The sequence below is a fragment of the Monodelphis domestica genome, chromosome 1 (genome assembly GCF_027887165.1).
Source record: "Monodelphis domestica isolate mMonDom1 chromosome 1, mMonDom1.pri, whole genome shotgun sequence".
NCBI classification, from domain to species: domain Eukaryota; kingdom Metazoa; phylum Chordata; class Mammalia; order Didelphimorphia; family Didelphidae; genus Monodelphis; species Monodelphis domestica.
In genome coordinates, this window is record NC_077227.1 from 194,351,621 (window position 1) to 194,368,779 (window position 17,159).

Sequence of the window (17,159 nt, forward strand, 5' to 3'; positions counted from 1 at the left end):
CAGGTTCTTTTGTCATCTAGATTCCTAATCTTCCTAATATATCACTAAATTCAATCCATTTTCAGTAGTTCCTCATGCCTTACCAAATAAATTATCAACTGCCAATTCTGGCATTTAAAGCCCTTAACAACCTAGATCCAAATTTACACAGCACTCTCCAGGCATTTCTTCTTCACACTACCTTCACTTTCCTTTGTTTCTAAGTAATTTGTGTATTTGCCCTTCTCCCAATTATACATAAAAACAGTATCTGTATCATAGCTCTCTTTGTATATACCCAGCACCTATGACAGTATTATGCACACAAAGGATATAATGAATATGTAATTTATTTATTAAACTGAATTACAAAAAGAACAAATGAAATTATACCAAATTCTTTATAAATTGTTGTAGTATAAATTGTATTATATTTTGTATTATAAATTGTTGGTCTTGGGCCTGAAACTATCTACATTGTTTCTAACTGTTTTAGTAACTAAAAAAACTGTTTCAATTCATATATGGAAACTACTGTTATTTTACTTTTATTAAGATGCACCCCCTAATACAATCAAAATGGAAATCTCACCTCTACAATGAGGGCATATAATCTTATAATTCTTCTAACATTTGGTCCCACTATATAGTCTGTTTTAAGCAACAGTATATTTTCATCCATTTAAAGAAATAATTGGTTTCTCTTCATTGGTTGCTTAACTAACAAACATTGAAATAGTTAGCTACTAGCCTGAACACTGCCATCACTAGCAAAAACAAAAAAATTACTGATTATTTTCAGAGCTGAAAAGGAATATCCTGAGTGGTAATTTTGCCAAAGTCACTTAAAAAGCCAGGGCACTGGCCTTTCAATAGATGACTCATCTGGCAAAGAAAATTAAAAATAATAATACAAGCATTTAGCACTCATAATTATAGCTTTTGTTGTAGTTTGTATAGTTCCCAAACTGAAATACTTTCAGAGAAAACATAGTGGAAATCTGGTACTAAATATTTCTAAGACCTTCTTTCATGAGAAAGGTACATAGCACAGTAGATAGAGTGCAAGGCCTAAAGTCAAGAAGACCCATGTCCAAATCTAGCTTCAGATATTTACTAACTGAATAAGTCTAGTATTATAATAAGAATTTATTTAGCTTTCATTAAGAATAGGTTTCAGAGGGGGTAGCTGGGTAGCTCAGTGGATTGAGAGCCAGACCTGGAGACAGGAGGTCCTAGGTTCAAATCTGGCCTCAGACACTTCCCAGCTGTGTGACCCTGGGCAAGTCACTTCACCCCCATTGCCTAGCCCTTACCACTCTTCTGCTTTGGAGCTTGACTAGAAGATGGAAGGTAAGGGGTTTATTAAAAACAAACAAACAAACAAAACAGAACAGGTTTCAGGTCAGAGAAAGGGGTTTGTCCACTTTTACACTAAGCAAGACATATCTATCAATTTCTACTTCACAGCTGTTTTGAGGACAAAGTGAGATAATAATTGTAAAACACTTAACTCAGTGCTTAGCACTTATTAGGTCCTATATAAATAAATATAAATTCCCCTCTTACTTGGTATAAGAAGAAGTGACCTGCTGTTTCACAAGTGTAAGAGACATCCCCTGGAACTCCCAAACTCTCTTGCAATCTTCCAACTTCTCGTAAAAGTTCTAACCTTCGAGTTAGAACATAATTCACTCTTCCATACCTATAAAATATGATTAAGGTAAATTGCAAAAGTACACAACATGGAAACCTTATTTAAAATTGTCAGGAAAAGATTCAAGAGTATCATGGTACAATTAGGAAATGCAAGAATTGAGAAAACAAGTGATAGAAAGAAGGATAATGGCTAATCATATTAATTCTGGATTTCCTTTCACTAGGTATAAACTACTACTAAAAACAAAAAGCATTACAAAAATTTCACACTAGATATTTATCAAAAGGCATTAGAATAAAAGATGTTCTTTAAACAAAGTGATTTTTATTAATATGCATTAATATTGTATTTCTTGGTTATATAAGATTAAAAGCCTCTGAACAAAAAAAAATCTATTCAAATTTTCATTGATGTCAAAATGGTTCTTTCATTCATAGTTGACATTGGAATGCAAAACTATGTATAAAGGGAACCTATTGTATTTGTAATGTACTTTATGATTTTTCAGCAGAATTAAAGTACAAAATAGTACAGAATAGCTAGAGAACATTTTCAGTATAATTCCCAATATACACTATTAAGTTATTAAATAAAAAGTACCTTCAAATGAGATTATGAACATTTTTTCCTATGAAAGAGTATCTTCCTAAAGAATTAAGTGTGCTAAATGGCAAAACACTTAAACAAATCCATTTTTCTAGACAGGCAACCCTAAAATCATTTGAAAACACTCTACTTCTATTTTCCTTAAAATATTCTTTTTAATTACTCATTCTAATGCAACATTATAATCACAGTATTTGACATTTAAACAGTACCTTTATGTTCAGTTAAAGCTGTATTATTAGATTTTGGAGAAATGCCCATTTTAGATGATTAGCTTTATTAGGAGTAAACAAAATGGAAAGAAATCACACAGCATCATTGCTGAGCCAGAATTATAACTCATGCCCTATATTTCTTAGTCTCTTGCATTAGCTAAAATCCCCTTCAGAGTTGACAAGCATCCACAAAGTTCTATAATCCATGAAGTCAAAATGATACTACATGATAATACAATACTCCTAAAGTCCTGTGACCAATCTGGTGAAAGGCTAGTTAAAATATCCCAAAGCATAAGTATATTAATATGTTATATTAAATATTTATAGCTGTTGGGTCATTGTCTGAAAAAAATTTCTGGAAATGACTTCAAATAATAGAATAAAAAAATCCTGCCCTCAAAGCAAAAGAGATTCATTTTTAAAAATTTATTAAATTTGCAATATGATATTAAATATAAATTAAGTTATCATGAAATTAAATATCGGAGATTTAAAAACCACTATGCATAATCATCACCTTCAATTTGCATTTTGTTTTAAAAAATCAAATCTTTTGCTAAACATACATATCTATACCTAGAATGTATGAAGTAATCAACTATCTGGATGAAATAAATGAATACAAAATGGCATAGTTTTAGGGATTGGTGAAATTTACCAATGAAAATAAGCAAATGAGAGGCAGCTGGGAGCTCAGTGGTTTGAGAGCTAGAGATGGGAAGTGCTGGGTTCAAATCTGGCCTCAGACATTTTTTAGCTATGTGACCCTGGGCAAGTCACTTAACCCCCATTGCCTAGCCCTTACCACTCTTCTGCCTTAGAACCAATACACAGTATTGATTCTAAGATGGAAGGTAAGGGTTTAAAAAAAAAAAAGCAAATGATCAGAAGTGACAACTTGCAGCATTCAAACAATGAACTAAACAAACACCACATGCAAACTCTTCCAATAAATGTACAAGTCTAAAGGAACAATGGTAGATGGCATCTTGCCCAATCTAATAAAGATGCAAAGTCAAAATAGAAGAGTGCCTAACTCTCAATAATCAGTTTACAGTTAATATGTTTTTATGAGTACATTTTGCTAAGATGCTTTCACAAGAAAGTCAATTAATTGATCTCTCTTTTCCATAGCACTTTTTTTTAAACGCTTACCTTCCATCTTGGAGTCAATATTGTGTATTGGCTTCAAGGCAGAAGAGTGGTAAGAGCTAGGCAATGAGGGTTAAGTGACTTGCCCAGGGTCACACAGCTAAAAATGTCTGAGGCCAGATTTGAATCAAGGAAGCACTTTCTTAACTAAAGAATAAAAGGCAAAATAAAATAGTCATGCTGGCATTTTTATTGTAAAAACTCATTCCCACAGGGTGGAGCCAAGATAGCAGAGAAGGTACATGGACCTATCTGATCTCAACCAAATTATCCTCCCAAAAATTATGACATAAGGCTTTAGAATGAATTATGGAGCAGCATAACCCCAAAATGAGGTGAAATAATTTTCTAGCCCAAAACAACTTAGAAGGCTAGAATGAGAGATCTAGTGTACCAGGGTGGAGATGGAGCAAAAAGCAGCATGTTGGAGCAAACCCCACTGCAACAACGGGCCCAGGATGTAAATAAAGCAGCAGCAAAGGGTTCTGGAACGCTCAGCTACAGACAGTAAGGGGGTTTGGGGGAGGAGGCCTACAATTGCTTAGAAAGATTACAGGTGTCCCTTTGCTGGTTTTGGGCATAAGGCTCTTGTTACACTGCCCATATACAAATCAAGGAAGCAGTTCTGGAGTATGCTCTCAGGGGGAGGAGCACCAACATACATCAGCACTTGTGGCTACAGAGGAGCAGGGAATGGCCATGGTTATAGTTCCAAGGTGGAAAAGAGTACTTATGAGTATCCCCAACACCACAGCACAGATCTGAAGAGTATTAAACCTACCTCTCCTTACATCATACAACCTTGGAAGAACAGAAAGCAAATAGATTCCCAGTGTCAGCTTTAAAGGCAGATACACAAAGAACCTGAGGCTTGGAACAGTGCCCCTTCACGTTAGTTATTTAAAAGGCTGGAAAATGAGCAAACGACAACCCCCCCCCAAAAAAAAATCCCATAGAAAGTTATTTTAGTTACAGGGAAGGAAAAAAAACACTAAAATTTAAAAGAAAACAACATCAATATGTGGCACCAAAAGGCAACAAGAAAAATATGTATTCTTCTAAAGCCCAAAAAGAATTAATGGAAGAGCTCCAAAAAAGATTTTGAAAATCAAATACAAGCGGTAAAAAAAAATTTGGAAAAGAAATGAGTGGTACAGGAAAATCATGAAAAAGAGTCAATAGCTTGATAACATGGACACAAAAAAATACTGAAGAAATTAATGCCTTAAAAAAAACAGAATAGGCCAAATGGAAAAAAAGACATACAAAAATGCACTGAAGAGAAGAACTTCTTTAAAGGCATAACTGGCCATATGGAAAAAAGAGGCACACAAATTTACTGAGCAAAAGAACTCTTTATAAAGATGAAGTGGATGAATGAAAAAGGAGATACAAAAACTCAGTCAAGAAAATTGCATCTTAAAAATTAGAATTGAGGAACCGGAAGCGAATGTCTTCATGAAACATCAAGAAACAATCAAAGTCAAATGAATAAAAACATAAAAGAAAATGTGAAATATCACATGAGGGGTTAGGGGAGGACTAACCTGGAAAATAAATCTAGGCAACACAATCTAAGAATTATTGGTTTACCTGAAAGCCATGATCAAAAAAGAGCTTTGACATTATCTCTCAAGAAATTATCACGGAAAACTGCCCCGATATTCTAGAACCATTGGGCAAAATAGAAATCGAAAGAATCCACTAATCACCTCTGGAATGGTGGGATTGTGAATCTTAAAACTGCTCAAAGTCTACCTTAAAACATTTGGTTAAGGCCATTCCCATTTAAACAATGAAGGTACTTGATCAGGAATGTATTGGGAACTTTAAAATTACTCCACCCATACTTAGGCATACTTTAGGGAAAGGTAAAGTTGTAAAACTCCTTACTGAACAATGGAAAGGTATCCAGCCCATACTTAAAGTAAAGCTAAAACCCTTAAGCTGGGTCTATTTTTTGACCTAATACAAAAAGGTGCTAAGTACCTATGAAGGTCAAATTAATCACTAAAAGGTCAAGCAAACTTAGCAAGAGGTGTGAGGTTTTAGTCTACCCAGAGAAGGTGATAACAAGATGTGAGTTAAGAATGGTCAGTCCTTTGGAAAGCGTCTACTGTGATTGGTAGATGTGAAAATTTAGGGGAGGTGACAAGAGAAAAATTTTCTTTAAAAGGAAAGAGCTGGGGCTTCTGAGAAAATTCAGCTTGCCAAAGCTGAATTGGAGGTCAGTTCAGGAGCTGAGAGTTCAGCTTCCTGAGCTAAACTGGAGGATCTTTCTGAACACTAGAGCTTGCTTGGAACAAGATCTTGTGGTGAGTGATAAAAGACTGACTAGTCTCTCTTAAGGCTCAGGCCTAGACCATTTTGGCCTAGGCCCTTCATACTATATTTCTCTTATTCTCTCTCCTTTTTCTTTAATTCCTTCATTTGTATTAATTAAAATCTCCATAAAACCCAGCTGACTTGGATATTTCATATTTGGGAATTTTTCCCATGGCAACCACTTTATTTTTAATATAAAATCAAGACACTAAAAATTATCTTTACAGTGTGGCCAAAACCTTACAGTTTGGCCATTTACACATTTTCGCGGTCACAGGATTATACCTCCAAACCAAAAGTATAATTCTCAGAAATATGATAGACAAATTCCAGAACTCTCAGGTCAGGGAAAAAATACTGCAAAGAGCCAAAAAGAAACAATTCCAATATATCATGGAACCACAGTCAGGATAACAAGACTTAACAGCTCTACATTAATGGACTGGAGAGCCTAGAATATGATATTCTGGAGGGTAAAAGAACTAGGACTTGAATCAATAATCACTACCAAGCAAAGCTGAGCAAAATCCTTCAAGGGGGAAAAAAGTGGGTATTCAATGAAATGGAGGACTTTCAAACATAACTGATGAAAAGATAAGAGCTGAATGGATAATTTGACTCTCAAATACAAAACTCAAGGGAATCATAAAAAGGTACATAGGAAAGAGAATCAAAAGACATTCAATAAGGCTAAATTGTGTAAATCCCTCCAAGGGGATCCTTATAATACCAAAGAACATTATTATTATTAGGGCAGTTAGAAGGAATATACATAGACAGAGGCCAAGAGTGTGAGTTGAATAGGATGGGATGAAAAAAATGTTAAATTAAAATAAATTAAGGCATGAGAAAGAGGAATGCATTGGGAGGAGGGGAAAGGGGAAAATAGAATGGGTAAATTATTCACATAAAAGAGGCATGAAAGAGCTTTTATAGTGTAGAGAATGATGGGGAACATGAGGAGAGTATGTGAACCTTACTCTCATTGCAACTGGCTCAGTGATGGAAGAACATACCCAATCATTTGGGAACAGAAATCTATCTGACCTACAGGATAGTAGGAGGGGAAAGGGATAAGAGAATCAAGGGCTGGTAGCAAAGAGGGCAAATTGGGGGAGGTGAAGGTTAGAAACTAAAGAGGGGAAAACAGGATGGAGTATCCTGGGGGACAGGATATGTAGCAATTATAAGGTTACAAAATCTTTTGCAAGTCTCTCAAATAAAGGCTTCATTTCTTAAATATATAGAGAAATGAGTCAATTATATAAGAACACAAGTCATTCTTCAATTGATATATGATCAAAGGATATGAACAGGCAATTCTCATTCTAAGTAATTAAAACTCTCTATTGTCATGTAAAAATGCTCTAAACCACTATTAATTAGAAAAATGCAAATTAAGACAACTCTAAACACCCCACCCCCATCAGATTGGCTATTAAAACAGAAAAGGAAAAAGACAAAATTTGGAGGGAATATGGGAAAATAGAGACACTAATATACTGTTGGAGTTGTAAAACGATTCAATTGTTCTAGAAAGCAGTTTGGGCCAATGCCCAAAGGGCTATATAAAACAGTATATATGCTTTGACCCATCAATATTATTACTAGATTTGTATCCCAAAAAGATAAAAAACAAAAAGGAGAAAGATATATGTGCACAAAAATATTTAAAGCAGCTCTTTTTGTGGGGGAAAACAGTTGGAAAGTGAGGAGATACTCATCAACTGGGGAATGGTTGAGTAAGTTATAGTATATAATTGTAATGGAATACTACTTTGCTGTAAGAAATGACAAGAAAGGGTCAAGATGGCGGTGTAGAAGCAGCGAAAGTTCAGACCTCCGAAATCCTTCCCTACCGATCGCAAACAAAGTGCTCCTAGGCCACCGAAATTCAAGCTGAACAACAGGATAGACCTGGGGAAACCTCCTCCTGGACCTGGATCAAAAGGTACCGCACCCCAAAAGCCAGAACCCTAGATCACTCAGATCTAAGGGGTAGACAGAAAGAAGGTCCCAGGACCCATCCCCTCCAACCCAGAGTGCTGAGCCCAAGGCAGCAGCGGGAACCTCAGGGCTCTGAGGACTCACCTTGAAAGCAACCCGAGCCAGTCTCCGGAGCGCCCAACACAGACGGCAGGGAAGCATAGAGAGAAGGGGGAAGCCTGTGGCCTCCTGGCTGGGTTCTTCCCTCTGGGTCTCGGGGGAGGACCCAGCTTCGGGGCACCAGCTGAGCCCAATCCCATCGGGAGCCCTCAGAGCTACTGAAAGGACAGAGGGCTCAGGGCTGGCAAAGGGGTGGCTCCGAAGAGCCTACCTTGAAAGTAACCCAGGCCAGTTTCTGGGCACTCAACACAGACTGAGGAAGAGGAGGTTGCTGCTTTTCTCTTTCTTCCTTTTTTTGGCTCCGGGATCATTCAGCCCTCACTACCTGAACCTAATCCCATCAGGAGCCATCAGAGTCCAGGCAAGCCACTACCCCTCCCCCCTTAGAGAGCAGGGTCTTCTGAAAGAACCAGTTGAACCTAATCCCATCAGGAGCCCTTAGAGCTGCTGAGAGGACGGAGAACTCAGGGCTGGCAAGGGGGGTGCTCCGGGGAGCTTGCCTTGAAAGTAACCCGGGCCAGTTTCCGGGCATTCAACACAGACTGTGGAAGAGGAGGTTGCTGCTTTTCTCTTTCTTCTTTTTTTTTTGGCTCCGGGATCATTTGGCCCACACTACCTGAACCTAATCCCATCAGGAGCCCTCAGAGTCCAGGCAAGCCACAACCCCTCCCCCCTTAGAGAGCAGGGTCCTCTGAAAGAACCAGCTGAACCTAATCCCATCAGGAGCCCTCAGAGCTACTGAAAGGACAGAAAACTCAGGGCTGGCAAAGGGGTTGCTCCAAAGAGCTTTCCTTGAAAGTAACTCGGCCAGTCTCTGGGCACTCAACACAGACTGTGGAAGAGGAGGTGGCTGCTTTGTTTTTTTTTCCCTTCCCTTTTTTGGCTCCGGGATCCTTTGGCCCACACCACCTGAACCTAATCTCATCAGGAGCCCTCAGAGTCCAGGCAAGCCACAACCCCTCCCCCCTTAGAGAGCTGGGTCTTCTGAAAAAACAGAAACCTAGAGGCGAAGTCAAGATGGCAGCCTAGAAGGAGCATAGACCTGGCAGCCTGGCCAGAGCTTTAGAGATCCTCCATATCTGCTCCAGCCGTCCAGGAAGTTTAAAACTCAGAATAAACCCATCCCAAATAAGCTGAACTCAATCCCATCAAAAGTCTCCAGAACATAGGGAAGCCCAGGCTCCCCATCATCCTCACTGACTGCTGAACTTTAAGACAATCAAAAGCCTCCAGAGGACAGGAAAGCTCAAACCCCCAACAACCCTCCCTCAGAGATTACACCAAGAGATCCTCTGTTAAAGCTCCAAGAGGGGAGACTGACAGAAGTCCCTAAAAAACAAAAAAATGAGAGGAACAAGAGCACAGACAAATACAGGGAGGAAAGAAGGGGTGAATTTGAACAAACAACAGAAACAGAAGAAAGAAACTACAATAGACAGCTACTACTCACCAAATGGAACAGAGGGGGAGAGATCAGCAAACGATAAACCAGAAATCCCAGCGAATTGGATACAGGCTGTGGAAGAACTCAAAACACAGCTAAGAGAGGCTGAAGACAATTGGGAAAAGAACTTAAAAATTAAGATAAGTCATCTGGAAACAGAGGCACTTGAACTAAAACAAGAAAATAGTGTCCTGAAAGCCAAAATCATCCAGCTGGAAAATGAGGCAAAGGAGATGAAAGATGAAGCAAAGGAGATGAAAGACGAGATAAAGAGGATGAAAGACAGTCTTCAAAGAAACTCAGACCAGAAGGAAAAAGACGACCAAAAAGCCAAAGATGAAATCCAATCTTTAAGAACCCGAGTAAAACAACTAGAATCAAGTGACCTCACAAGGCAGCAGGACACTATAAGACAAAACAAAAAGAATGAAAAAATTGAGGAAAATGTGAAGCATCTCATTCACAAAACAGACGATTTAGAAAATCGTTCAAGAAGAGACAATTTAAGAATAATTGGACTACCAGAAGACCACGACAAAAGAAAAAGCCTGGACATAATACTAGAGGAAATTATCCAGGAAAACTGTCCCGAAATCCTAGAACAAGAGGGGAAAGTGGAGATTGAAAGAATCCACAGATCACCCCCTGTTTTTAATCCCCAACTGACAACACCAAGAAATGTTATAGCCAAATTCAAAAACAATTAGATAAAAGAACAGGTATTACAAGCTGCCAAAAAGAAACCATTCAGATACCATGGAAACGTGGTGAGGATAACACAGGATCTGTCTGCATCCACACTGAAGGACCGAAAGGCATGGAATATGATATTCCGGAAAGCAAGGGAACTAGGCCTACAGCCAAGAATAAAATACCCATCAAAACTGACTATATTCTTACAGGGGAAAGTATGGTTATTTAACACAACAGAGGAATTCCAAGCATTCATAAATAAAAGACCAGACCTGAACAGAAAATTCGAAGTCCAACCACAGAATTCAAGAGAATCATCAAAAGGTAATTAAAAAAGAGGGGAAAAACAACAACAACAACAAAGGTTTTTTTTAAGAGACTCAATAAGTTAAAATGATATGTATCCCTATAAGAAAAGAGGTCATTGGCAACTCTTAAAAACTGTTGCTATCACCTAAGCAGCTAGAAGAACTACACTCAGAGGGAACAGTGACAAACTGTATAGGATGAAAGGACAAGACATAAATAGGTATATAGAGATATGCATGCATAAATACATATACATGTGTATGTATATATATATATATATACATGACTAAAGCTAAAAAGAAAAGAGGTTATGACTAAAAGAAATGGGAAAAGAAACAAATGGGGGTAAATTTATATGTCACAAAGAAGCTCATGGCGGGAGGGGGGAGAACATCGATACACTGGAAGGGTAAAGAGGTCGGAGATAGGAAATATTCAACTCTTATGTACTTTGAAACTGACCCAAAGAGGGAAGAACAATCCAATCCATTGGGGAAGAGAATAGATTTGCGCCCTATAGAGGAGTAGAAGGGTAAAAAACAGACTGGTGGGGAGGGAAGCAGTACAAGGGAAGGAGAGGGTGGGGGGGGAATTTTTAAAAAGACTACAGGGGAAAATAAGGGAGGGAATTAGAAGGGAGGGGGGTAGAAAGGGAAATACAAGGGGGACTGATTTAAAGTAAATCACTGGACTAAAAGGTAGAGCTGAAGAAGAAAGGTTAGAATTAGGGAAGGATATCAAAATGCCAGGGAGTCCACAAGTGACAGTCATAACATTGAACGTGAATGGGATGAACTCACCCATAAAACGTAAACAAATAGAAGAATGGATTAGAATCCAAAACCCTACCATATGTTGTCTCCAAGAAACACACATGAGGCGGGTAGACACCCACAAGGTCAGAATTAAAGGATGGAGTAAGACCTTCTGGGCCTCAAGTGACAGAAAGAAGGCAGGAGTGGCAATCATGATATCTGATAAAGCCAAAGCAAAAATAGACCTGATCAAAAGGGATTGGGAAGGTTATTATATTTTGTTAAAAGGGACTTTAGATAATGAGGAAATATCACTAATCAACATATATGCACCAAATAATATAGCACCCAAATTTCTAATGGAGAAACTAGGAGAATTGAAGGAAGAAATAGACAGTAAAACCATATTAGTGGGAGACTTGAACCAACCATTATCAAATTTAGATAAATCAAATCAAAAAATAAATAAGAAAGAGGTAAAAGAAGTGAACAAAATCTTAGAAAAATTAGAATTAATAGACATATGGAGAAAAATAAATAGGGATAAAAAGGAATACACCTTCTTCTCAGCACCACATGGCACATTCACAAAGATTGACCATACATTAGGTCACAGAAACATGGCACACAAATGCAGAAAAGCAGAAATAATAAATGCAGCCTTTTCAGACCACAAGGCAATAAAAATAACGATCAGTAATGGTACATGGAAAACCAAATCAAAAACTAATTGGAAACTAAACAATATGATACTCCAAAATCGTTTAGTTAGAGAAGAAATCATAGAAACAATTAATAATTTCATCGAGGAAAATGACAATGGCGAGACATCCTTTCAAACCTTTTGGGATGCAGCCAAAGCAGTAATCAGAGGTAAATTCATATCCCTGAGTGCATATATTAACAAACTAGGGAGAGCAGAGATCAATCAATTGGAAATGCAAATAAAAAAACTCGAAAGTGACCAAATTAAAAACCCCCAGCAGAAAACCAAACTAGAAATCCTAAAAATTAAGGGAGAAATTAATAAAATTGAAAGTGATAGAACCATTGATTTAATAAATAAGACAAGAAGCTGGTACTTTGAAAAAACAAACAAAACAGACAAAGTACTGGTCAATCTAATTAAAAAAAAGGAAGGAAGAAAAGCAAATTAACAGCATCAAAGATGAAAAGGGGGACATCACCTCTGAGGAAGAGGAAATTAAGGCAATCATTAGAAATTACTTTGCCCAATTATATGGCAATAAATATACCAATTTAAGTGATATGGATGAATATATACAAAAATACAAACTGCCTAGACTAACAGAAGAGGAAATAGAATTCTTAAATAATCCCATATCAGAAAATGAAATCCACCAAGCCATCAAAGAACTTCCTAAGAAAAAATCCCCAGGGCCTGATGGATTCACCAGTGAATTCTATCAAACATTCAGAGAACAGTTAATCCCAATACTATACAAACTATTTGACATAATAAGCAAAGAGGGAGTTCTACCAAACTCCTTTTACGACACAAACATGGTACTGATTCCAAAACCAGGCAGGTCAAAAACAGAGAAAGAAAACTATAGACCAATCTCCCTAATGAATATAGATGCAAAAATCTTAAATAGGATACTAGCAAAAAGACTTCAGCAAGTGATCAGAAGGTCATCCACCATGATCAAGTAGGATTTATACCAGGGATGCAGGGCTGGTTCAATATTAGGAAAACCATCCACATAATTGACCACATTAACAAGCAAACCAACAAGAACCACATGATTATTTCAATAGATGCAGAAAAAGCCTTTGATAAAATACAACACCCATTCCTATTAAAAACACTAGAAAGCATAGGAATAGAAGGGTCATTCCTAAAAATAATAAACAGTATATATCTAAAACCATCAGCTAATATCATTTGCAATGGGGATAAACTAGATGCATTCCCAATAAGATCAGGAGTGAAACAAGGATGCCCATTATCACCTCTATTATTTGACATCGTACTAGAAACACTAGCAGTAGCAATTAGAGAAGAAAAAGAAATTGAAGGCATCAAAATAGGCAAGGAGGAGACCAAGTTATCACTTTTTGCAGATGACATGATGGTCTACTTAAAGAATCCTAGAGATTCAACCAAAAAGCTAATTGAAATAATCAACAACTTTAGCAAAGTTGCAGGATACAAAATAAACCCACATAAGTCATCAGCTTTTCTATATATCTCCAACACAGCTCAGCAGCAAAAACTAGAAAGAGAAATCCCATTCAAAATCACCTTAGACAAAATAAAATACCTAGGAATCTACCTCCCAAGACAAACACAGGAACTATATGAACACAACTACAAAACACTCGCCACACAACTAAAACTAGACTTGAGCAATTGGAAAAACATTAACTGCTCATGGGTAGGACGAGCCAACATAATAAAAATGACTATCCTGCCCAAACTTATTTATCTATTTAGTGCCATACCGATGGAACTCCCAAAAAATTTCTTTACTGATTTGGAAAAAAGCATAACAAAGTTCATTTGGAATAACAAAAGATCAAGGATATCCAGGGAAATAATGAAAAAAAACACTAATGAGGGGGGCCTAGCAGTCCCAGACCTCAAACTATATTACAAAGCAGCAGTCATCAAAACAATTTGGTACTGGCTAAGAGACAGAAAGGAGGACCAGTGGAATAGACTGGGGGAAAGCGACCTCAGCCAGATAGTATACGATAAACCCAAAGATCCCAGGTCTTGGGACAAAAATTCACTATTTGATAAGAACTGCTGGGAAAATTGGAAGACAGTGTGGGAGAGATTAGGAATAGATCAACACCTCACACCCTACACTAAGATAAATTCAAAATGGGTGAAAGACTTAAACATAAAGAAGGAAACCATAAGTAAATTGGGTAAACACAGAATAGTATACATGTCAGACCTTTGGGAAGGGAAAGACTTTAAAACCAAGCAAGACATAGAGAGAATCACAAAATGTAAAATAAATAATTTCGACTACATCAAATTAAAAGGCTTTTGTACAAACAAAAGCAATGTAACTAAAATCAGAAGGAAAACAACAAGTTGGGAAAAAATCTTCATAAAAACCTCTGACAAAGGTTTAATTACTCAAATTTATAAAGAGCTAAATCAATTGTACAAAAAATCAAGCCATTCCCCAATTGATAAATGGGCAAGGGACATGGACAGACAGTTTTCAGATAAAGAAATCAAAACTATTAATAAGCACATGAAGAAGTGCTCCACATCTCTTATAATCAGAGAGATGCAAATCAAAACAACTCTGAGGTATCACCTCACACCTAGCAGATTGGCTAACATGACAGTTATGGAAAGTAATGAATGCTGGAGGGGATGTGGCAAAGTAGGGACATTAATTCATTGCTGGTGGAGTTGTGAACTGATCCAGCCATTCTGGAGGGCAATTTGGAACTATGCCCAAAGGGCGATAAAAGAATGTCTACCCTTTGATCCAGCCATAGCACTGCTGGGTTTGTACCCCAAAGAGATAATGGACAAAAAGACTTGTACAAAAATATTCATAGCTGCGCTCTTTGTGGTGGCCAAAAATTGGAAAATGAGGGGATGCCCATCAATTGGGGAATGGCTGAACAAATTGTGGTATATGTTGGTGATGGAATACTATTGTGCTCAAAGGAATAATAAAGTGGAGGATTTCCATGTGAACTGGAACAACCTCCAGGAAGTGATGCAGAGCGAGAGGAGCAGAACCAGGAGAACATTGTACACAGAGACAAACACACTGTGGTATAATCGAATATAATGGACTTCTCCATTAGTGGTGGTGTAATGTCCCTGCACAATCTGCAGGGATCAAGGAGAAAAAAACACTATCCAAAAGCAGAGGACAAACTGAGGGAATAGAAACACCGAGGAAAAGCAACTGCCTGACTACAATGGCTGAGGGGACATGACAGAGGAAAGACTCGGAGCGAACACTCTGATGCAAATACTAACAACATGGCAATGGGTTCAAGTCAAGAACACATATGATACCAGTGGAATCACACGTCGGCCACGGGGGGTGGGAGGGAGGAAAAGAAAATGATCTTTGTCTTTAATGAAAAATGCATGGAAATGAACAAATAAAATACTATAAAATTAAAAAAAAAAGTTAAAAAAAAACAAACAAACAAAAAAGAAATGACAAGAAAGAGGAGCTCAGAAAAAGCTGGAAAGATTTACATAAAATGAAGTAGAAATAAGCAGAACCAGGAGAATATTGTACACAGTGACAAGAATACTGTACCATGTGAATAACTTTGCTATTCTCACCAATACAATGATCCAAAACTGTCCCAAAGAACTCATGATAAAAAAATGCCATCTGCTTCCAAAGAAAAAGAGTTGACAGAATCTGAATCCAAACCAAAGAAAACTTTTTTCACTTTCTTAATTTTTAAATTTGAGTCCCCTTCCACAAAAGGATTAATATGGTAAAATGTTTTATATTACTGCACATATAAAAATCTCTATGATTGTTTACCATCTCAATGAGGTGGGGTATGGGAGAATGGAGAGGAAAAGGATTTGAGACCCAATATTCTTTGAAAAATGTATGTAACAGTTTTTACATATAATTAGGGAAAAAATATTTTTTAAAAAGGACAGAAAAAAACCAAACCAACAATCCATTTACTTACCTACTGAAATCTTTCTCTGTTTCTAATTCTTCCTCTCCATGACCAAGACGAAGGAGGTGGCGCTCATCAATGTCTAAAGCCATGATTTTCTCAAACAATTGGTTCAAGGCCTAAAGATTAAGAGAGATAGATGCTCTTTCAGGAATATTATGAATTTATAACTCGTCAGGCTAGAGAAGAGTGATAACTCTATTTAGGAAGAAATCAAAATTAATACAAATAGTAATGTAAATCTCAAAATAGGTATTTCATAGTATGTAAATCAAATAATCTCTACTTTCTAAAATTGCTGGATTAAATGGGCAAATAACCTACCCATTAAACTTCTTCCTCTAATAATAATGAAATGGAAAAAGTAGCACTTGGTAACAATTCTTGAAAAAATAAACAACCACAATGAGTTTTGTTTTATCCAATTAGCACTTTTTATAAGCTGCAGGGAACTAGTAAAATTTGTCCAGATTGGGATGGGCATTTTCCCAGAAAGCATATAATCCAAATTATGTAGAGAACAATGAAGGTACATAAGTAAAAAGTGAAGCATAGAGACAATGTAGAATACCTGGCAATACTCATCCCATTCTGCCTCTAAAATTCTTCACATACTGTATGGGTCAAAGACAAGCAGCATGGTATCATAAAATGGGAATCAAGAGAAATTTGAATTCTGCCTTTTGACACATATTAGCTATGTTACTCTAAGCAAGTCACTTGATGTCTCTGGGCTTCCGTTTAATACCTAGAGTGGTTGTTTGCTAGATAAAATGACGCAATGTACTTTGTAAACCCTAAGGAGTCATTAGACAAATAAGGAACTAGATAATATTATCTATCATCATCATCATGATTCCTCTATCATGAACTATGTGATACATTATATATTGTTAAAGTTACCACTTTCTTAAGTTGATTCATACAAAAAAAATAGCTGTAAACACTGTAAAGTAAAAGTACAGTAACATCTCAAGTTCTTTTTAGCATGACTTATAAACAAGGTTCTAAGATTCACACTGACCACTGATCCCTCTCCAAGACATTAAAAGATACACTTTTCTAAATACAATGCAAAAATGAAGTAACGTTACACTGAGGACTGAGATTTCTATAGAATTTGGTAAATTTACAACTTAACTTTCTTCTTCTTAATAAAGAAAAATGGCATCAAAGTTGTTGTAGTCTTCTCTATTTCCTTAGAATTAGGACTTGGGATTCAGATATTTGACATTGATTCGTTTCCT

General features: G+C 37.0%; 1 protein-coding gene across 1 annotated transcript in view; it reads right to left on the minus strand.

The window, feature by feature from the left end:
• AQR (aquarius intron-binding spliceosomal factor) overlaps window positions 1-17,159 on the minus strand; it is a 117,688-nt gene that overhangs the window by 25,112 nt on the left and 75,417 nt on the right. Inside the window, exons 24-25 of the mRNA XM_003340036.4 lie at window positions 15,922-16,031; window positions 1,549-1,684 (exon numbers count right to left, since the gene is read on the minus strand). Of these exons, the coding sequence (XP_003340084.2) occupies window positions 1,549-1,684; window positions 15,922-16,031 (246 nt within the window). The remainder of the gene's footprint in view (window positions 1-1,548; window positions 1,685-15,921; window positions 16,032-17,159) is intronic.